The sequence below is a fragment of the Lytechinus pictus genome, chromosome 12 (assembly GCF_037042905.1).
Source record: "Lytechinus pictus isolate F3 Inbred chromosome 12, Lp3.0, whole genome shotgun sequence".
Lineage (NCBI taxonomy): Eukaryota > Metazoa > Echinodermata > Echinoidea > Temnopleuroida > Toxopneustidae > Lytechinus > Lytechinus pictus.
Window position 1 is genome coordinate 11,422,547 of NC_087256.1, and position 23,909 is coordinate 11,446,455.

Consider the following 23,909-nt stretch of genomic DNA (forward strand, 5'->3'; position numbering starts at 1 on the left):
AAAAATAGCAGATGACGCCGGATTCTCTCAGCCAAACATCGGTCAAACAGATGTTCTTATTATCAAGTTGTCATCATTTTTTAAAATCTGGCATATGAACTAATTGGACTCTTTGGGATAGCATGACATGTCTTTATTGTGCTTTTTTTTACTAAAGGGACAAGACATTTCATGGCTGGTGAAGTAATCATTCTTTTAGTCTCTGGAGACCCTTGTGGCTCTATTACCAATGGAATGTTACACAAGAAATACAAAAACCTACCTGATTACAAGCCAAATTGTTTCCCCTGATGTTCATTTTCAATTTCAAAGCCTATATTTTTTTTAATACATTTATGACTTGGAAATTTGCTAATGATGTTTCTTGTCATTTTCACTGTTTTGTGAGCAGACAAATGCAAGGTTAGCTATTTTTAAATATATATTTTTTTATTGTGGGGGGTATTGATGTCGCTTATCCAAAGCGAAAATCTTCTTTTTTTTATCTTGTATTTCCTAAAAGTGTCTTGATAATACTGAAGAACATCTCTGAGACTATCATGCAAGCTCGATATGTGTCTTATACCCCTTTCATATTGCGCTTTTCCCCGGCGAACTTCATCAGCGAAGGGGAAAGTGTCCAGTATGAAAGGTACACAGGAGAACTTCGCCGGCAAACTTCTCCACCTCTAGAGGTGGAGAACTTTGCTGGTGAAACTTTTCCCCAGCAAAGTTCACCTGTGAAACAGCCAGTATGAAAGCAAACCGGAGAACTTCTCCTCTTTAATGACGTCAGAGGTCATTTTTTTCCCTCCCCGAAATCCCCTGAACTGAGATTCTGTGCGCTAGCTAGCTATTATTTTTGTGGCTAAATGTAGAAGGCCACGCTTTATGAGCGATTCAATCATTCTATAGAGTTAAATGCTCTGGAACATACAATTTTTATTTTTTTTCACTAACGATATTTATTATTATAAAAGCGTTATCTTACATGCTGAAAATGCGCTTAATATATCAAAATACTTTGATTCTTTTTTTGTTTTTCTTCTTATATTTCTAGAATATGTTGTAATTTTTGTACACCTTTTTGTAATCGGTAAGAAGCAATGTTTACAATATTCATATCGTTCGTTCTAATTCTGCATGGACGTGCCGAGTGAGCTGATCAGCAGCAGCAGCAGCAGCTGAGTAGTGTTTACCTGCCGTCATCTCCAAAACTTCACTGATTAAAATTCAAATTAAAAAAACCGTGCGCTTTTATTTGCACTTACTTCCGCCCGAGCAAATCACCCGTCGTCTTTCGCCGGGGAAGAGATGTGAGTGCGAAAGGGTACATTTTTTTCTTCGCCGGGGAAAAATGAAGAGGCCAGTCTGAAAGGGGTATTAATAACAAAAATCTTACATTCCGTTTGTTGATCAGTTTTTGAAAATTCCAGAGCAAGCTCCCCTTTTGCTTCTACTGTTCCCTATGTTTTTCCCTGTCTTTGGCTTGAGATTTTCTAGAATATTCTTTCCTGGATGATTTAATCTTTTAATTTTTTCCTGTTTGTTGTTTGACTAATGACAGGCCATGTCCTAACTCTTACCCAGACTGAGCACGAGCAGACCAGCTGCTAACATGGACAACGAACTGCCCCGCCAGGAACTGGTCAAGTGCGTCGTGGTCGGCGACAGCGCGGTGGGCAAGACCAGACTGATCGTAGCCCGGGCAACCAACCAAGCAATGACTAGATCGCAGCTCTTCCAGACTCACATTCCTTCCGTCTGGGCCATTGACCAGTATCGCATGTGCCAAGAGGTAAATTGTCTTGACAAATATGATTATATCAAGGGAAAAAATAGATTAATCCCTGGAAAAATCCCCATTCACTGGGACCCCGTTAACAGTGCAGGGCTGGACCGAGCTGCGGCCGAGCCTGGCTGGATTGCGCTACTCGGCCTCCCTATTTTGTGTGTTTACAGTGGCCGAGACAACCTCCAGACCTGGGCCAAATGCGCAGACACTTTGGGTACTGCATTAGGCCTTTTGAGCGTTTACAGTGAATTTTAGGCCAGGCTTGTCCGGGCCTTTTTTCTTTTCACTGTAAACGGGGTCGAAGATGTGAAAAGAAGCCCTCCCATGAAAAAAAGATTATCATGATATTCAAATTAACTTTGAGATTGCTGCATAGACTGAACTCTTGGTATTTCCATGAAATAATGAACTTTTTTGGTACGTCTCATCCTAATTTTTTTTACTTTGCTGCTTGAACCGCTCAAGCTGTGATAATTTCATAGCATAATCCCTTTTCATGTGAAGCATTAAGCAAAGGCAATCATTTCAGGAAGGTCCATGAGGAGTTGGATGAAAATACATTATGGAAATGCCATTCTTTTATAGACAAAAACCTGGCATCCATATCTATTCTAAACTGAAAGTATTTAGTAATATGCATTTTTAATGTTGTGTAGTTTACCATTCGGTTTCGGTTACCATCAACCAAGCTATTAGTTCAGTGAATATTAGTCATATCATTTATCATGTGTGTTTTCTTATAACTTGATTGATGATGTTTACTTCACATTTCTCATCCTGGTTGTGTTATGATGACATGTTTATTACCTAGATTCTCCCTCATCCTACACATCATTCACAGTGTGATAAAACTCATTGTGATGCAATTCTACTCTTGATTCTGTGCATAGTTTGTTTAGTAGTGTATCCTAATCATCTCCACAGTATATGACTTCAGAGTGCTTTCTTCTGGTCTGGGTAATCTACTTGTCTCCCTTCTCCTCTCCTCCCTCCTTCTCTCCCCTCCTCCAACTCCCTCCTCTCCTTCTCCTCTCCTTCTCCTCTCCTCCTCCCTCTTCCTCTCCTCCTCCTCCACCTCCCTCCTCCTCCTCGTTCCTCCTCCTCTCCTCCTCCACCTCCCTCATCCTCCTCTTCCCCCTCCTCCTCCACCTTCATCCACCTCCCTCCTTACCTCCCTCCTCCTTCTCCACCTCCCTCCTCTCCTTCTCTCCTCCTCCACCTCCCTCCTCCTCTCCTCCTCTACCACCCCCTCCTCCCCCTCCACCTCCCTCGTTCTCTCCTCCACCTCCCTCCTCCTCCACCTCCCTCCTCCCCTCCTCCTCCACCTCCCTCCTCCCTCCTCCTCTCCTCCTCCTCTCCTCCTCCTCTCCTCCTCCACCTCCCTCGTCCTCTCCTCCACCTCCCTCCTCCTTCTCCACCTCCCTCCACCTCCTCCACCTCCCTCCTCCTCTCCTCCACCTCCCTCCTCCTCCCTCCTCCTCCCTCCACCCCTCCTCCTCCTCGACTCCTCCTCCACCTCCCTCCCTCCTCTTTCTCCACCTCCCTCCACCTCTCCTCCTCCACCTCCCTCCTCCTCTCCTCCACCTCCCTCCTGCTCCTTCCTCCTCCTCCTCTCCTCCACCTCCATCCACCTCCCTCCTTACCTCCCTCCTCCTTCTCCACCTCCCTCCTCTCCTTCTCTCCACCTCCCTCCTCCTCTCCTCCTCCACCACCCCCTCCTCCCCCTCCACCTCCCTCCTCCACCTCCCTCCTCCCTCCTCCTCTCCTCCTCCTCTCCTCCTCCTCTCCTCCTCCTCCTCTCCTCCTCCTCTCCTCCTCCTCTCCTCCTCCTCTCCTCCTCCACCTCCCTCGTCCTCTCCTCCACCTCCCTCCTCCTCTCCTCCACCTCCCTCCTCCTCCCTCCACCCCTCCTCCTCCACCTCCCTCCTCCTCGACTCCTCCTCTCCTCCTCCACCTCCCTCCCTCCTCCTCGACTCCTCTCCTCCACCTCCCTCCTCCTCTCCTCCACCTCCCTCCTCCTCCTTCCTCCTCCTCCTCTCCTCCTCCACCTCCCTCCTCCCCCCTCCTCCACCTCCCTCCTCCCCCTCCTCCTCCTCCACCTCCACCTCCCTCCTCCCCCCTCCTCTCCTCCTCCACCTCTCTCCTCCCCCCTCCTCTTCCTCCTCCCTCCTCCCCCCTCCTCTTCCTCCTCTTCCTCCTCCACCTCCCTCCTCCTCCACCTCCCTCCTCTCCTCTACCTCCCTCCTCCTCCTCCCCCCCTCCCCCCTCCTCCTCTTCCTCTAGCACATTTGAGTCTGAATCATTGATGATCATGAAGCCCTTAATGGGTCCTTCATTTCAGAGAGCCAATCCCTGTCTTTGGTCTATGAATTCAAATGCTCTAATTACTCTTTGGTGACAGGTTCTTGAGAACTCCTGGGAGACGATAGATGGGGTCAGTGTGTCCCTGCGTCTCTGGGATACCTTCGGTGACCATGAAAAAGATAGACAGTTCGCTTACGGCAGGTAGGTATTCACCCAGCTTTAAGCATTTCGGCAGCAAAATCATGAAACAATGTGATTTTCACTAACTATTGTTATAAGCTACTTTAATCATTGTATTTGATTGATGCAGAGCAAATTCTCAGTGAAAAGTCACTAACAAGATGTTCCATGAAACACTCCTGTGTGGTTTACAGTTAGGGCCTAACCACCATTTTGTTCTCAGTTGATAACTCTATCTCATTTTATTATTTCATCTCAGTAATGATGGGTAATAGGCTCAAGTGACGTACAATTTAAAACAACGAACAGCCACCCAGGCATGAATAGATCTGTATCCTCAAATTTGTTAAATTTGTTACTAGTATTATCAACCAGAATGTGAAGCCAAGTTCTCTTACGATTCTGTCAGAGCTCAAACATAGTTTTGGCATGACCTGTTTAGTAGCAAACGGCAGGTTCTTTGTGAATTTAATAGCGATAAAAGTGCATAACTAGATTGTTTTTTTCTCATCAAGATGAATAATAATTCAATTTTTCTTTTGTTTTCACATTTTTGGCAAATCTGTTGTGCATGTAGAGCTGCATGTATTTGAGGTTCAAAGAATTCCCAGATTCCTTTTCAGGTAATGCTCATGTGCTCTAAAGGCTTTCCAGGCTCGATCAAGCTTAGGGTAATAATATCCAAGTCTCTTTGGAAGCACCTAGAGGTGTTAAATGGTACATGATATGGGCTATACAAGAACTGAATACGATTTTTATTTTGATTAGCTTGATGAATGCACAATACTAAAATTTCATTGTTTTATTATTCAGACATATAAACTGCTGGCATTTGATATCAGTTGTGCCATACTTTAGAAATAGCAACCTTCTAACTAGAATAGCACACATGAATGTTACCCTTACCTTTAAAGTCTAGGGTGCTTAAAATAGTTAAACCCATCCAAGTTCAAGCTGTTGGCCCTGTAACTACAGGGGTTGTGACGTGACATGATGTGATTAACAGCTCCACCGTCATACCCGTTGTTGGTATCGAGTAATTGGCTGGCCTAATGAATGCTGTTTGCATGTAGCGCCAATCTAAACAAGCCACAGTGATTTGTAGGAGAGGGACTAACAACCACATAGCATTGCCAATGTTGTGAGAACATGAAAGATGTATGTCATTAATCATCTAACAGTGTTCTGAGAAATCCCTGTCATTTGCGAAATAAACATCCAATTTCCAAATTATTGGGCAAATTCTTTCTATTGGAAGTGTTCAAGGTATCATCCTTTTCAAGAAAAGTGTTACATTTTTAATAATACTTGTTTTTATCTGACTTGCAATTAGACATTAATACTTTTCACTCTTATTGAGGTCAGCAAGATGAAATCTTGCAAAACAGGTATATATATGTACATGTACATCAAATTATATTGTTATTGTTATATTACATAGTGTCCAGGACTGGTGTTTAATTTGATACCTTTTGCAAAGTGTATTTCTCGTCTCAAAAGTTAACCTAATATTCAGTTTATGCAATATTAAGTATTTTAAGTAGGTAAGTGAAAAAGTCAAAAGCTCTCCATAAGAAGCCTTAGGATGTCACATTATTCTACACTGTTCTACCGAGCATCAATGAAACTAAATATAACATTGGAGAGATCCATATTTCTTGAAATATGATAAAGATTTTATAAAATTAAATGGCTTATCTAAAGAAGCCCAGGGGCATTTAGGTGTTGTATTATTCTGGCTTTTTCTGTTTTTCGAAGATCACTGTCTCCATGAATTTTATGCCGTTGAAGATTGCAGGTGAAACCTTTCTCTGGTACTTTTTATTGGTTTTTACTGAGCATTGTTTACTCCAATGTTTTTTAATATTAACTTGTGAATGTCAACCTAGTCAAGAACGCTCCCTTGTTATATTGACCTCTCGACGATTTCAAGTGGTCTTGGTATTCAGAAACCACTGAGGTGTGATTTAATGAGAAGTTAATGAGATCTTTACGCCCTTTCTTCACAACCCATCCAAAGTAGCCTTGTTTCCAGGTTTTGATATGAAAATAATTTCCTTATGAAGGAAATCTCCCTAACAATTCAGTTTTTAGAAGAAATAATTGAATTGGGTTTATATATTTTTTTTCTTTCAGATGAGTACAGTGTAGATCCCTAATGCTTGATAACTTGGATTGGTCAAAGTTTGCAAATTTGTATTCAGAAGATCTATAGACTAACAGCTACTTTTAGATTTGACAAGCTCACATTCATTTAATGAAATGAACATGCAATAAGATTGGATTAGAGTGTTTCTTCTAATGTTGAAGTGGGGCCCTTATATTCGATGATATTCAATTTGTGTCTGGTTAACATAGCCGCAATTCAATCTAATGAGAAATGATGTTGTGTACCATTTAGAGCTGGTATTGAACTTGGCAGGGTAATTGGTGCTCTTGTGTTATTTAATCAGTAAAACCTCAAGCATCTGTATACCAAAACTGCAATTACGTGTACATCAATGAAAGACAGGTCTCTATTGAAATGTTTATTAGATTGTACAAAAGAAAAAAAACTAACTTTTTTACTTCATAAATTGTTTAAAAAAACTTGAATATTGTGCATAACAATTGATAATTGGTGAATGTAATTGAAATTAATGACGAAAATTTCACCAAGACTTGCATTTAAAAATTGATGTGACATATTTGAACTATGTTTGGTCAAAATTTCTGGCATAACTGTCATGAATTGATATTAGAAATTATAGTAAAAACAGCTTTTACACCAGGGTATATACATTTGCTATTAATATTTTGTTAAGATGACATGATGAAAGGGGATAGATAGCTTGCAAAGTTCACCCCCTTCCTATCACCTAAACCTTTTACTATTCATACCAGAAGTTAAAGGAAAACTGAAAAATTGGGCCCAATAGATGACTTCATGGGATGAGGTTAATATTATGGAGTTTGCATTAATCTTTTTTTTTATTTATAGATAACCTTGAGAAAGAGTCCTATTGTATTGTGACGCACTCAGGTGTTGAATTGCCTCAAATTAGGCATTAATTCATTTCACGGAGTGCATTATTGTGTATCACGTTATGTTATACTTGCCTTCCTCACATCGTCCCAACTTGCATGCATATTTCAGGGAATGGCAGGGATGGGGTGACGTATATGCACGCTGGTTTTTATTAAGGGTCCAGCATTGCATTCTTCTAATATTAAATGAAACCTTTCTGAATTATGAATAGGTTGTTACCCCCTCAGAGTGAAGTGGCCCTTGAAAGGTTCACTCTAAGGTCTCTACTAGCTATGTTAGTGCTCGCTCTTGCATACTCCTCTGTGTTTTATACTAAAATAAAATTTGCCTCTAAACTTCTTCAGGTTATATTTGCTTTATTTGTATATTAATGGACATTGTATGTTCATTATTTTTTGAGATTTTATTTGAACTAGGATGTTTAAGCTGAATGAAGCATCATTTGTCCATTAAATTTCGAATGAAACTCCATTAACTTTTGATATTGTATATCAACTGATGTAAATATCAATCGTATTTTTTTTAATTCCTTTTATTTAGGAAAAGTTCCAAATATATAAAAAAATGGAAAAATGAAAATAGTCAGTTCCTATTTAATGTACAGGCTTAGGAATTTTTGAAAAGGTGTGTATGTTTATGAAATAAATGGTTGATATAAAGATGATTATAAAACTTGCCAGTTGAATGATTATCCTTTCAACCCCTTCAAGAATTTCTTTCTGTCAAGACCAGATGACACATCGTAGGATGTAGCACCCAGAGTTAGTCATCGTATGAAGGTTTAAAAGATATAAAAACGCACACTGTACCGATTTCCATAAATGATGCACGACCCCGCGTCATCTCTCCATTTCTCTCCTCTCTCTTTCAGGGCAGACGTCGTGCTCCTGTGCTTCTCCATTGCCGATGCCGTCTCGCTGAAGAACGTGAAGAAAAAGTGGCTGCCGGAGATCCGTCACTTCTGCCCCCGGGCGCCCATCATCATGTGTGGATGCAAAAACGATCTCCGTTACGCCGACCTGGAGGCCCTGAAGAAAGAAAGGGGGCCAGTGAGGTAAGAATCACTGCCCTATATCCACTCTACTCGTTGGATGAAGGATAAAGAGGGTATTAAGATGCAGTTGTCATGGTAACTACATTCATGATGCAAAGCATTGACCTTCTTGGTGTGTGGTGGTCATAGACCTTCGACTTTAGATCTGTCCTCAGCTTGAAAAAAAATGCTGTATGACATTGTTTTATTATATATACTTTGGTTCAATCTCTTACCCCAACCTCCCACTCCTCCCCAAGCACTTATTCTCTTACCATCTTTCCATCCCTCACTCAACCTTCCCCTCTATCTTCTTCCTCTTTTTCTCTTCTTTCTCCAAAGTGTTGATAGTATTCATGAGACAAAGAAATGGAGAGATACAAGGGTTTCTGAAAGACTAAATTTTGCTTGTGTGGCACTTATTTCATATTTTGTCATTCCAATAAACATTTTTTTTCTTCCATTTTTACCATATATCATATTTTTTATATAAATTGCACAAAATCACTTGTCAGAAAAGAATATAGGTATATAACAGAATTGTTAACAGAAGAAGGTCTGATTCCCTTAAGGTAGTACCCTGAGCAAACAGTAGATTCCGTTATCTGCTGTTAAACTTGGTCTCATGAGAGATGAGTAGAATTATGATATTTCTTTATTATTAAATGAGTATTAACTATTTTGTTTGTAACTTTGTATCATAATGTGCCTTGATAGATTTAGGTAGTAATGATTAGAGAGACCCCAAGGCATCTGCCCCAGTCATTCTTCCCTATTGTTGTACACACTTGCAACCACAGGGTTCTTTTCAAAACCGTAAATAGATATTACCTAACATATTTCCATTTGGTAAATAAATAGTCACTAACCCTGCATTCCACTTCCAAATGACAACTTTGACAACTTTGTTTATTGGGAACACAAAAGTAGACTTTATTATTTCATGGATAACGTGTTCAAAGAGTAGACAGAACAAGCAGTGTTTTTCTTCTTCTGCATCCTTCCTCCGTTGTTGTCGAAGATCCTCAGAAAATAAACTGCAGTATTGTTTAAACACAATGTAAACACCTGATTTAGAAAGTGCTAAGTGGTACTGGAGTAAAACTGTGTGAGCGAGGTACATTTTATGCAAGAATATAAGAATAAGGATGTTCAGAATATTCACTGGAATTTGGGCACAAATAATCAAGAAACGGGGAGTTGCTTGTTATAAGATGAACTTCTGGACCTAGATGGTCTGTCATTTAAAAGAGCAGAACTCTCTGAACCACATCAACCTTCAAAACACTTTTCCATTCTCATTTTGATCACATTATTGTGCAAGCAAGTATTTCTTTCCAGAAAATATGTCAACATTGTGAGTTAACATCATGTGCAGTTGTGCACTACTGCCCTATCCTATTTAGAAAATCTCCTATGCCTCACTTTTTTATTTTGTTTCATTTTCAGCCACCAATGTTCTCGCCATCGAGCCTTTGACCCCGAAGGTATACTTCCTCCAAAAGAAGGCCGCAACATTGCCAAAGAATCCAACTGCGTCTACTACGAAACCAGTTCCTACACACTGTATGGAGTCCAGGAGGTCTTTGACAATGTAGTGAGGGCGGCGCTCATCTACAGACGGCAACATAGGTTCTGGCAGTCCAATCTAAAGAAGGTATGACTCTGAGGGAGTGGTTGTACAACATGTGTCCCTGTAACAATTATACCCAGGTCAAGTTTGTGTGTGTGCCTGTTATGGTTTTACAGATGTATACCAAAGTGGATATGATTTTGGCACCTTGGAACAGACTTAGATGATGATCGTGATGGTGATGGTTAAAATATTTATCCTCATTTGAGTGGTTTAAACTTTGATCTTTGAACAAACAGTGCACACTCACTCAAATGCAGTGATACTACTACTGAAACTCAGACGCCAAGGATTACAGACATAGTGATCTAGACAGATAGAGAGAGTGTGGCACTTTCTTCCTAACTATTTTTTTATTTTTTCTTCTTTTTCTTATTCTTTCTTCAGGTCCAGAAGCCACTCCTGCAAGCACCCTACTTACCAGGTTGTCCTAGAGAGCCTAGTATCCACATCCCAGAATCCACATATGCTTCAGATATCAGTTTCTTACTCAAGGAACCAGCTTGTGCTGATGTCATCTTCACAGCACATGGAGAGCTGATCTGTGCACACAAGGTATGCCTGACATTCCTGACTTTCAATTTCAATTTATTCACCATCTTTAAAAATCAGTGTACATAAAAAATATGACATAAAATACCGATACATAGTTTAAAAATGGAGGGATACCCTTAATAAGCACAGTGCTTGTAAGCAGGGTCCCAACATAAACATTTAGGGTAAACATTATAATACAGGTTATACATTATAACATAATACAAATTATACATTAAAAATACATATGTAACAATAAAACACACACACATATGCATACACATAAATTAGAGAGAGAGAAACAGAAAGAGAGGGGAGACAGAGAAGGTGGAAGAGGTAGAAAGGAAAGAGTCATGATAAAAACCATTCACAATAAAAGAAAAGAGGATGAGAATTTAACATCATATAGATAATACATTGTAACTCAGTATGAATTCATTTTAGTAAAGTACAGTCTTTTTAAAGAGAGTTTGAATTTGGAAAGTGTTGAACTTTGTTGAGTAGAGTGGTCAAGGCTATTCCACAATTTGATATATTGCACACGGAATGAATTTAAGACCATGGAAGAGGAGACCTTGGGTTGATAAAATAATTTACATTGACGCGTGTTATAATCATATACTGTTGAGTTAAGAGTAAACATATTATCAAATATCTTTGGCAAAATTCCAGATTTGTATTTATACATGAAAATAAGGGAATCCATAGAAATGAGATCAGATAAAGGTAAAATATTCATTTTGATAAACAATGGCATACTTGGACAGTTATATGGAGATGATGAAATAAGTCTTATTGATTTTTTCTGGAGTATTGATAATTTAGATAGATGACTTTTGAAAGTATGTCCCCAAACTGAGTTGCAGTATGTTAAGTGAGGCAAGATTAGGCTATAATACAAAGTAATAAGTATGTTTTTAGGCAATATGAATTTTAGCTTTGAAATGATTCCTATAGACCTCGAAACTTTATTACACACATTGTTAATATGTGGTTTCCAAGAGAGGTATTCATTAACTGTAATACCTAAAAATTGAATATTTTCAACACGTGATATATCATGACCACCAATAGTAAGATTTGAGAGGTTGCTTGGAACCCTCCTGTTCCTTGTTCTGAAAATAATAAATTTAGTTTTATCAAAATTCAAAGAAAGTTTATTACAACAGAATCAATCATACAATTTGTTAACTTCTTTATTAGTAATAGATATTAAATCATAAATATTCTTGTGAGAATTCATAATACAAGTGTCATCAGCAAATAATGAATAATGGAATAATTTTGAAGAATTTGTAATATCATTTATGTATACGAGGAACAGGAGGGGCCCGAGAATAGATCCTTGCGGAATTCCATATTTAATAAGTTTACGCTGTGATTGGACACCATTGACCATGACAAACTGATATCTGTTATGCAAATAATGTTTGAACTATTCTAACGCTAACCCTGTAACTTTGTAAAGTAGTTTTGTATCATTTCTGTTTACTATCAAAATAGTTCAAGACAAATATATTGGGTAGAATAATTCTCACTGCATAGAATCACCAAATACAAAAGTTAATACATAAAGTATTTCTAAATTGAACACAAATGTAACAGTTCATGGTCTCATTGTTTCTTCCAGATCCTATTTCTCTGATGTATTTTTCATTCTTGTCTTTCTCTGTATTACCCTCCCTATGTTGTTAGATATCACTGAAATGTTAAAGTTGTGTGCAGTCAGATTATAATGTAGTTTTATGCAATCATTCATCTGTATCTTCACAGGTTTGCCTCTTGGCTGCTTCACCTATATTTAGTGAATTGTTCCTCGATGATGAAAAAGAAATAGAATTGTCCAAACAGTCCTCATCATCTGTAAACAACTCAAGTAATGAGAACCAGTCACAAGCCAAAGATATCCTTCAACCACACCACCACAACGTTCCCCATCAAAGTCCTCGGTCAGAGTCCCCGATGTGCTGTCACAGTCCCACACCAGACAGGTCCCAGTCACCCGAATGTAACCATGAGAACATTTGCCCCTCACCTCCCCTGGGGTTGCACCCTAACTTTAATACCCTCCTAGCAGAGGACCAGTGTTTGAGCATCTCACCCAATGGGAACACGTGCCTGTTTTCCGGCTCCGCTCAGCACAAAAACTGCAGCAAGGCCAAGCCTGCGATGAGCTCATCGCCATCGCACCATCAACAGACCTCAACACCAACCAGGTTTCGCTCATCCTCCCCATCCATTAGGTCCTCACCGCTGCAGCAGATCAACACGCCCACAGTGCCTGCCAACCTCCAATGCCTTCCGACAAAGACTCTGAATCACCAGGCCTTTGACTCCATCCATTTACAGCAGGTCACCGACAACCTGGGTGGTCGAACCATCCAGCGGCACATTGTTGTCCTTAACCCCAAGATCACAGCGGAAGCATTCAGGGCAGTTCTGGAGTTCCTATACACAGGTTCATTGGACATCAAGGTGTACAGTAGCCTTAGCGATATCATCACTGCTGCATCTTTGTTGGACCTATCGGACCTGGTTGCCTTTGTGGCCAATGTAAAGAATCAGGAAGTGTTTCTCAATGCAGATCTAGTAGACAACTTTCTGCATAAAAGAAAGGAGCGGTTTGCCAAGCTCTTTGCCAACCAAGGCCTTCTGTCAGGTGAGTCAGTATTGTAGTTGCAGAACTTAAATTTCCTTTTGTAGATTTATTCATTGAAGTAAATGATTTGCAAAACTCATTCATGAGAAGCAGTGGCAAGTCTAAGGAAAATTGATGTAGATGATATGAAGAAGGAGAAGTGCTTGTTTAGCAGAAGCATATTTTTTTAACCATTCATCAAAGCAGCGGAAAGGATTTCATAAAAAATCATCGCAATAAACAAAAATTAGAAATGTTCCCATTACTAATTTTCTTGAGGTTTAAAGTCTTTCAGATTGAACTAAAAGTTTAATCTTAATCTATTGAAGCATTGATTTTGCAATAAATCGACTCCAACAAGTAACTTGTACATTTAACGATGTACTCCGGAGATGTTTAGCAGTTCTCATGTCGTAATTTCATCTACCTTTGCAGATTTAGTGATTAATGTTGAAGATGGTCAAGTGAAGAGTCACAAGTGTCTGGTCATGGTGAGATGTGATCCGATGTTAGCTATGCTCAGTGGCAACTTTAAGGAAAGCTCATCAGAGGTATTTATATCTGTAATATGAGATTACTCATAAATGTTTGTTGTTTGTTGGTGGGTGTTTCATAAAGCTGTTCATAAGTTACAAGCAACTTTACGAATGACTGGTGATCCCTTCTCAGGTGCTATATTAACATCAATGAAAATTTGGTGTATATCATGTAACACGAAATTGGATCACAAGTCACTTGACACTTGTAAAGTCACTCGTAACTTACGAACATCTTTATACTGAAGATTTCAGGATGCACATGTATACACCTTCCTTTTTTTTAAATTTGTAAGTAGACACTCATATGTAAGAAACTCATATGCATGTAATTGCTTTTTGTCTCACCTGCATAGCAGAGTGAGACTATAGGCGCCGCTTTTCCGACGGCGGCGGCGTCAACACCAAATCTAATCTTAACCAAAGGTTAAGTTTTTGAAATGACAGCATAACTTAGAAAATATATGGACCTAGTTCATGAAACTTGGCCATAAGGTTAATCAAGTATTACTGAACATCCTGCCTGAGTTTCAGGTCACATGACCAAGTTCAAAGGTCATTTAGGGTCAATGAACTTTGACCAAATTGGGGGTATTTGTTGAATTACCATCATAACTTTGAAAGTTTATGGATCTGATTCATGAAACTTGGACATAAGAGTAATCAAGTATCACTAAACATCCTGTGCAAGTTTCAGGTCACATGATTAAGGTCAAAGGTCATTTAGGGTCAATGAACTTTGGCCAAATTGGGGGTATTTGTTGAATTACCATCACAACTTCGAAAGTTTATGGATCTGATTCATGAAACTTGGACATAAGAGTAATCAAGTATCACTGAATATCCTGTGTGAGTTTCAGGTCACATGATCAAGGTCAAAGGTCATGTAAGGTCAATGAACTTTCGCCAAGTTGGGGGTATTTGTTGAATTACCATCATAACTTTGAAAGTTTATTGGTCTAGTTCATAAAACTTGGACATAAGAGTAATCAAGATCCCGTCAAAGTTTCAGGTCACATGACCAATGTCAAAGGTCATTTAAGTTCATTGAACTTTGGCCATTTTAGAGGTAATCATTAGATTGCTGTCATAACTTTCAAAGTTTATAGATCTAGTGTATAAAATGTGGATATAGGGGTAATCAAGTATCACCGACAAGTTTTAGGTCACATGATCAAGGTCAAATGTCAATGAACGTAGTATTGTATCATTATATGAATGGTGTTTTTTGTGAATAATTATTTTATAGTAGTTTTCAAAGTCAGCACTGCTACTATATTGAATCGCGTGATGCAGGTGAGACCGCCAGAGGCATTCGACTTGTTTTATTCTAAGGTGTACACCAAACTAAGTTGATAGTTTTTTTATAGACATTTTATAGTCATACACCTTTATGTAATCTTGAACTGACAGAAAATAGTTGAAATAAATTCTAGCCATGTACCGTACCTATTACATGAACCATTTATTTGATGTAAGGTATCGTTTATGAGGGTTTATTTGCTCTGATGCAGGTATCTATGAAAACCTTCAAGAAGTCGACCTTTGAGTTGTTCTTGGAGTACCTGTACACTGACCAGTGCCACATAGAGACCAACTCCGATGCTCTAGCTCTCTTAGAGCTAGCCAACTTCCTGTGCTTGCCCCACCTGGTTGCCCTGTGTGAGAAGAGTGTTGTCCATGAGCTCCAGTCCAGCATGGAGACACAAGAAGTCCTTGATGAAGCCGTTGTCAGTGTCCTCCAGTTAGCCAAGGTTTGTATATTCTTTAGCTTTCCCAGGATAGGGCCCGTGTCCTCTAGAACATTTACCTATATGGTGATAGGCTTTCCCCGCATTACAGCAGTCATAGAAGGCTACAATCTAAGGTTGATACACTATATGTCATTGAATGAATCATCTTTTTTATGAGCTTTATATTTTAGTGTACATTTTCAAACTAAACAAATACTTCAACATGACATATTCCGTTGTAGTTGGTGGACCATCTATGTTTTAGTATGAAAATGAATATAGTTTAGATACATTTGAAGTCTGTATGCAATACTGGTTTAAATTTCTTATGTAGAAGTACTTTTAGGGACAAGGAAAAGTGTTTGAATTAGTCTTGTATTCAAGGTCAGTGATTACCCACTATGATGCCAATGTTTAGATGTTTATGAGAAATTCAGCTCTTACAAATGGCTGCTTTCTGATTCGTTTCTGTATGATCCGACTGCGCAGTGCAAAAATTTAATCATGTGGGCATTTTCACCACAGATGTACACAGAGGCAAAAAAATCAAGTAGATATTCATGTCAAATGCTTTATGTTTTTTAATAAAACAAGACCTGAAGTTTCTGAGACAAATTTTTTTCCGACTCTGGCAGCCATTTTTTATTTCAAAATGGCTGCCAAAGTATGGATACAAATTAGTGTTGAAAATAGTATATTGATACATATTTTGTTTTGACAGATTTTTAAAGAACAGGTTTGATCATGATGTTTTCGCCTGTGATTTAGCTTGCTATTATAACACTTTTTAAAATCCCACAGAAAGGAACACCAGTAATTCATTCATCTGATAAAAAAACATTGATGAAGTATGTGATATGGTATGTAATGTCAGTTACCGAAAACATGAACTTTTTTTTCTCATTTCCTGGAAAAGAGGATATATTATATGAAACTTGGTAGATTTCCTCTCTAGGTAACACCCCTCCCTTCTACACCAAAATTAAAGATTACCAATTAACAATGAAGCCATAGGGTACCATTAAATATATGTAATGTCAGTTACCAAGTGGAAAATGTAATGTCAGTTACCGAGATGTAATGTCAGTTACCATGATAAAACGTTGGTTACCAATGTTGAAATGCAAATATGTGGTAAATTTTATGGTGAAGAAATATTGTATACTTGTTATTTAAGTCTTTCACTTTAAAAGTCACACCAGAAGGAGCTTGCTATTGACTTTTAAAAGGTATAGTTCACAAGGAATACTATATGAAATTATGAAGGAAGTTGCATTCCCATCGTGCAAAAAAAATTACTGTGAAATTGTTTTGTACATGCACTTACCAAGTACCTAATTGTTTGTATCAGACAATTTTTTGTTTGGTTTTCGGGGGGGGGGGGGGTAGGGGGTACTTTTCCCAACCTATTGCCTAAATCTGCAACATTTTTTAAGCTTAACATTGTGATGAAGGGGATTTCCAGGGTCCCTTTTTTAGTTTCTAGGATTCTTTTGAGCATTGCCTCGCTAAAAGTAAATTCCTGGTTTTTATACCTGTTAGTAGTGTGGATGTGTGATACAATTTTGTTTTTGGTTTACAAGTATAGATGAAAAGTGAAATTTGACAGTTCTGATCAATGTTGCATGGATCTACTAAAACTGTGGTTTTTTTTTTCAATTTTACAAATAGTTCAGTTTCAGTTTAGAAGCTGGAGTTTATTTTTTGTTGACAGCTTATAAAACAAATTAGCAAAGAAAATGATTAAACAAATTATGAAGAGAATTGAAATTGCTTGCACTGACCAGAATAGAAATCAATAAAACTACATGGCTGCATGAGATTCGGGGGAGGGGTACATGTAGCCTAGGGGAGGAGACCCTTATTCATTTTGCCTTTTTTGAGGGGAGGGGGAGGTTGGAGAAGGAAAAGGTTTAAAAAGTCAATATAAAACTGATGAATATATTATGGGTGTATAATCAGAAAAATCCATGTGTACAGTCAATGCAATATTAAATTACTATAGGAAAACATGTAGCTGCTATGACCCCCCCCCCCCCCCCCCCCCCCCCCCCGGAGTAAGTAAAACATACATTTCTTATCTTTGGATAATTAAAAATGTGAAGTATTATGAAACTTTTATGATTTTAAAAAGCCTTACATATAAGTACCAAGAAAATTATGCCTTTGAAAATCATAAAGCACTAGTAAATGTTAATGTGTATATTGTCAGTTACCGACTAGTAATGATAAAAATGTTCAAATCAAAGAAAGGAATTAAGAAAAAGAAAAAGTTTTTTCATTGGATTGTTCCTAAAAACTTGGGTATACTTCCCCATCAAGCTCACTTTCATGTGAAGCCCTGCACAGAAGATACAATGCAATGATTCCACACATTTGACTTCCATGTGTTATCTCTATGGCAAATTAAGTGTAATGTCAGTTACCGTAATGTCAGTTACCAGCATGGTTGTGGAAAAATTATCATAGTCCCCAAAAGACAAAAACGAATTGTTTAATATTTTGACACATCTTAACCTAGTAACTGAGGTATATTTACATATTCAAATTATTACTCTATCTACTCAGGGACATGAGATATTTCAATTTTAATGAACACCCTGAAATTGCATGTCCTTTTGCGTAATGTCAGTTACCGACACATTTTTGCTTGCTGATGCGTAAAAAAATGTGGTTACATAGGAAAACTTAGTATCAGAGTATACAGCAAGGTTCACTTTATTAACTCTATCAAAAGCAAACTCCCATCATTTGTTGTTTTAGAGATACACACAATGAAAGGTGTGAAAACATTGTGCTGTGTAATGTCAGTTACCGTGAAAATGCCCATGTTCTCTTTTTATTTCTCGGGCGAAAAAACATTACATGTCTCGCAAGCTAGCGCTAGGCCTCAATACAGACAGCACCATCTATCATGTTGAGCCTACAGTCAGTGTAACAATGGCTGACTTTGCAAAGCTGCGATACCTGCTGCGATGATCCAATCGTAAAACTTAGTTTCATCGAGTCATTCTCTTTCTTTCGTGGTATGCTCGATGTATACCTCAATCATTTTAGCAGGTAAGAGTTTTGGTCATCAATCTATGTCATTTCCATAAAAATACCACTTATAATTTGCACTGACACTGCAGTGAATACTGTCTGTACGCCCACTACAATAGATAACGTGTAGCTACCACCGTTGGGGAGGCAGCTGCGTGTATTAATATTGGGTCTCCCATATCCGGATAAATCCCTTATCCGGATTGGTGCTGGTCCCAACGTGTCCGGATAAGAGAGGTCGGACTGTATTTATTATTGTCCAACAACACTAATGGTTGGTAATTTTTTTTTTTTTCAGCTTCACAATGCTCACCAGCTCCATAGCTGGTGCATCCATTACATGACCATACGCTACATCGACGTCCAGAAGGGCCGACCAAAACTGTTCAAGGAGCTTGCTCCAGAGTATCGCAAGCAGATAGAGCGCCAGCGGTGGCCACCCGCCTACTATCTAGACGAAGCAGCTTACTTTGAAAAATGTCTGGCTGAGCTGAAGAAAGGCAATGACATTCGGACCAAGAAACACAAGTGGTGTCTGAGATGATTTCATCCAGGTTCTAGGTGACTCCTTTCCCCCTACCAAAGACTGTTGCAGGTCTTATCCCTCTGTGCCCTGATATTGTTTTGCTGCTGTTTTCACATTAAAGCTCTTGATGTTGTCTAGGGTGGATGAAGTGCGGGGCTGAATGTAACTCATATGTGATGGTTGATTGTGGCAAGGTATTTATTAATTGTCTGTCGCTCTTCACGCAGGAGTAGGAAGTGTTTAGCTGGTAGGAAGGTACCCCTGGGAGCCTTATCATGGCTACTCAGTAAAGCAGGGGCCTGTAACACAAAGCTTAGTAATTGGTCTTTGGACTGATCAATCATATAAGCAGCCCCACAATCAATTTGCTATGCTGTATGTTACTGAGCCAAGGGGTAATAATGATTTCACAGTACCATTCGACTTATATTCTAATGCTAGAGAAGAATTTAGGTAGTTTTATTGAAACAAAAATAGATCCTATGGATTTAAAAGCCTCAAATTATTGTCAAGCACTACTACCAATCAAACAGTAATTTTTGTGTTGTCTAGATATTTTTGATAGAAACCAGGATACTGTTTCACAAAGGTTGTACCATTTATTTAATTACTATGGTAACAGATCTAACCAGCCAACCACAATGATAGTTCATATATTGGCAAAGTTTCCATTATTGTAAGTCATTGTGAAAAAAGGCCACAGATAATCATCTGACCATACTAGTATTTATTATTCCAATTATTATGCTTTAGTTTGAGAAGTCCAATATGAATGGACTTACAAGGGTATGGAATGAAGTCTATGAGTCAGTGCTTATAGTGCAGAAACTCAGATTGGGCAAAATGTCACCTTCGTTTTCCATATTATTTGCAAAATATTGGTTGTTATGAAAGATGTTTAGACTAAACCGAAATGAGTAAAGGAAGAAATTTGATTTCTTGTGAATCTTGTCCCAGACATTGAACAAAAACTTATTCAATTCCCATTATTTTAAATCATTTGTTTATTTTTCATTGAACTTTATTAAGATTTAATCTTAAGCCCGGCACACAATATGTGATTCGTTGCAATCCAAATTTAAAGAAATTGTAATAACATTTGATATAAACATGTCAACCAGTAAAATCTTATCAATCAGATTTCAGAATAGTGGTAGGACTACTGAAATCGAAATTCAGTCTGGGTCGAGCCTCCCTATAGAAATAAAAGCAAATTCAAATTGTCATCATCATTATTGGCTGTGACCTGAAGCCGATTTGGACTTTACTCCAACCACAGGGCTTGCCACAAAGCAAAACAATTATTTTCTTATTCCTGACATTATGCAGAACTTCAAATTAAATGATTTTGACTTCTTGAAACTTTCATATTTAATGCAAACTGCAATTTATTCCAAAATTCGTGTTGCATCGGATCGCATAGTGTGCGCTGGGCTTTAGTGTTTGTACATATATACATTATGTGATGAGTGTAATTTTGAGTGAGTTCACTCTGTACTTCTGAAATGCAAGAATTTGTGTCTTCTTAAAATATGAATTGAAGTAAATTATTATGTGATGGTGCTAGAGACTCGTGAGTTGTAGAAAGATCTCTACTGATATGTAAAATATGCTATTTGTTGGATAAAAATATATATTATTTGCTGAAATGGATGTATAAAGCATTGGAATCTTAAGAATAAACGCACTGAGACACATGAAAGTGTATGTACATACAAGGTGATAGATGACCATAAGAAGCTTGTTTTGACTGAGCTTCATCGCTCTTAAGGAACTGTGTATAATCAGTATAAAATAATGTTTTATTTAGTGGGGAAACATCATCGAATGCAGATTAGTCTCAATTTATTTCTTGATTTGATTAATTTTGTTGGGAATCTTGGTCTCATCTGGCAGACAATGATGGATATTTAAAGCATAAACTAAGTTAAACCTGTCAGGGATGCTTTATTAAGTTGTTTTCAAGACTAGACCACATTTCTTTTGTTTAATGAGACACCCTAATTTCCATGCTGATTTAACAAAGTGGGGCCAAATTACATATGACCCTCATTAAATTGAACCTTTGTGTAGTGGACATTTACATGATAATTCTCCAATGCATTACTGTATGATAATTCCACCCATTATATTACAATATCATATCACTTTTGATATTTTGAAAGTGTCGGGTCAAGTGCAAGTCCCAAAATTGACAATGGAAGAACTATTCAAATTTGTATGTTCATCAAGAGTTTGGATAGAGGGTGGGAGGGGGGGGGGAGTCCACTCCTGTGTCATTAAATGAACTTTGACCCCAAAAATGTGTTAATTAGAGCACTCTATGTTTATTATATTAGGCATTACATTTGTCAGTATTGTTTTAAGAGAGAGATTTTACCCTTCAGTATTTTACCTTTTGAAAACACTATAGTTAAGGAATTTTCTAAGGATGTCTATGAGTTCGTCTTTTCTTAATAAAATCTTTACTAATGTATGACAATCTTAATGAGACTCTCTATTATAATAAATTGCTTTATCTTAGATGAATTTATGCAGACCTATTAACCGTGAACATTGTAATTTATATTTACATTTTTCAGTGCAAAATACAAGAATCTTTGTTTATAGGGATGTTTTGTATAATCAGGTAAAAACGGCTTTGACTTTGGCAAATATTTGGCTTATGGAAGTCAACTCCTACAAGTTTACCTGTATTTTTTGCAATGTTGTTTATTTCTTTCTTTAGCAAATATCAATATTAGCTGATGTGAGTGAAATTAACAGAAAAGCTCACTAGACTTGAATGCCCTTGGTGTTTGTTGGTAACATTGTGCTTAATGTTTGAACAGTTTTGTAAAACTGTTGCCAAGTTTGCATATGTCTCGTCAGCAGAATACAACGTTCTTCAATGTTTCTCTCTTTCTTAAGACAGACTAATTATAGAGCATTGCAAGAAAGTTGCAACCAATGGCAAGTCAAATTCAAGTCACAAAATCAGTCACAAGTCTGGCAATTAATTCCAAATTTATACTTGATTGCTTGTCCGCTTCTTGCAACTAGTAGTAAGAATCCATTTTTTGTTGCAGTTATAATGAATATATCAATTGTAGATTAGCTGCAGAAATTCGCAAATTGATTGCAAATATTTTCTTGCAACACCCCATTTCTTGGTGACCACTCTAGACAAAAGATCTAACTTGCTAGGTTTCATCGTATAGCTAACAGTATCGGTTTTAGGTGCTTTTTTTTAAATTCACTCTTACCCCTTTGTCACCAGTAATCGATGCAAGTTTTGATTTGCCTTGGATCAAACTAATCTGCTGCTCATCATTGTGCTGTCTTGCAATGATTATCATTCCATATGTTATTTCATTCATCAATCACACACCTTAACGACACTTTCACTTTCCAAAGATGAATACTTGTTTCATCTTTTCACGTTTGCGTTGAGTACGTGGGTGACTCGATAGCAGTGACCAGTCTATTGGAAAGGAATGTTATATAAGTCTTATTTCTATAACATGTTAGAAACTATTATTGTTCGGGAAATTCCATAAGTATGTGATCTCATGTCTTTATATTTTACTCACCCCCCCCCCTCTCTCTCTTTAATCTTAAACAAGAAAAATTCACAGTGCCATACATTCTCAAGAATATTGCAGATTAAGTAGACTATAAAATGCCTGGAAGCATTATTGTACAGGTAGATTAAGCCATGATATGTGTTTAAAAAAGGTATGAATAAATTAAATTGTCACTCACCTTTAAGTTTTAACTTTCTTTACATGCTAAAAAGTGCAAGTAACTTTATATTTTGTGCAGCTACATATTGTTAGAATTATTATTGATGCTTTTGTCTCCTTTGTCTCAAGGATAATGAAATGTTACAGACAAATTATTATCAGAGGACTTTTAAAGTTTCACATTCTTCATGGCTTAGAACATTTATTTAGCATCTGAAATAACATTACATTTCTTGCTTATAATATTTTCTCTTATTTTTCTCTCATTTTTTCCCCTAGACTTACACCAATCATAATTTTTTGGAGATTTTCATTAACAGTTATATCTTGCCTGGGAAATAGCTTATCTAAAATTGCACCCACTGATTAATTTTCCTTTGAAGCTCGACAGTACAACTGTGTGTAAGAATGAGAAGGGACAAAATTGAATCAAAATTATGTAATTAATAGTTATATGAATTATATCATTGTAATAATCATAGTGATGATTATGATAAACATTAATATATCCCATAACATCTATAAAGATGTATAGGCCTACTCAAATATTGAGGAGGAATAGTAGAAATGAAAACCAGTTTAGGGAGATGGCTGTAGTATTGGTCACTACCCTTTTGTGTTTATTTTTGTGTGGTTTTCAGATAACCTTGGTGGTAGATAATTATGTTCAGTGACAAAAGATTTTTTCAATTTTTAGTATCAGATATGAAAATTGAAACTTTTTGATCAAGATCAATTAAATTCACCTCATGAATATCCCATTGTAAGAAAAATGAAGATTTTCACATATTTTTTCACATAGTAAGTTAGTTATGGCCTGTTTGCTTAACTCACTTGCATATTTCTGAATTCATTATGCATGTTTATATGCCCCTCCGCCCACTTTAAAAAGAGAGATGTAAAGAAAAAAAATCACATATTTTTAATGTGATGATATGAGGGTCGATTTTGTGAAAATTCAGCATGCTTTTTATTGACTTTTGTTTATGTTAGATTTGACTATACATTTTATGATGCATGTTCCAAGAGAGGAAGGTCTGATCATAATGACCCAGGTTTAATCTTAAATGTGTTCTAAAGTTGTGGTTTAACTATGGAAAGCCAATTGCAACATATCTAACAGCAGGAGTTCAATTTATCAGCTTATTTAACACTCAAATCATTCTGAACTGTCTGGGAATGGTAAATGGTAAATAAGTTTTCTTCACAATTGAAGGATGAGG

General features: G+C 37.6%; 1 protein-coding gene across 1 annotated transcript; it reads left to right on the forward strand.

Moving 5' to 3' along the window:
• The first annotated feature begins 1,274 nt into the window (after window positions 1–1,274).
• On the forward strand, window positions 1,275–23,909 carry LOC129273523 (rho-related BTB domain-containing protein 1-like). Its single transcript, XM_054910569.2, has 9 exons — window positions 1,275–1,777; window positions 4,176–4,279; window positions 8,158–8,340; window positions 9,769–9,976; window positions 10,340–10,507; window positions 12,260–13,145; window positions 13,560–13,675; window positions 15,175–15,414; window positions 18,734–23,909. The coding sequence occupies exons 1-9, from the start codon at window positions 1,598–1,600 to the stop codon at window positions 18,977–18,979; spliced, it is 2,331 nt and encodes a 776-aa protein (XP_054766544.1). The 5' UTR covers window positions 1,275–1,597; the 3' UTR covers window positions 18,980–23,909.

What these genes read in the sequence shown, in the direction of transcription:
- LOC129273523 (XM_054910569.2), top strand. Translation starts at nt 1,598, where the DNA reads ATGGACAACGAACTGCCCCGCCAGGAACTGGTCAAGTGCGTCGTGGTC. An exon ending in TTAAGGAAAGCTCATCAGAG is followed by an intron (nt 13,676 to 15,174) that starts GTATTTATATCT and finishes GCTCTGATGCAG; the next exon opens with GTATCTATGAAAACCTTCAA. An exon ending in GTGTCCTCCAGTTAGCCAAG is followed by an intron (nt 15,415 to 18,733) that starts GTTTGTATATTC and finishes TTTTTTTTTCAG; the next exon opens with CTTCACAATGCTCACCAGCT.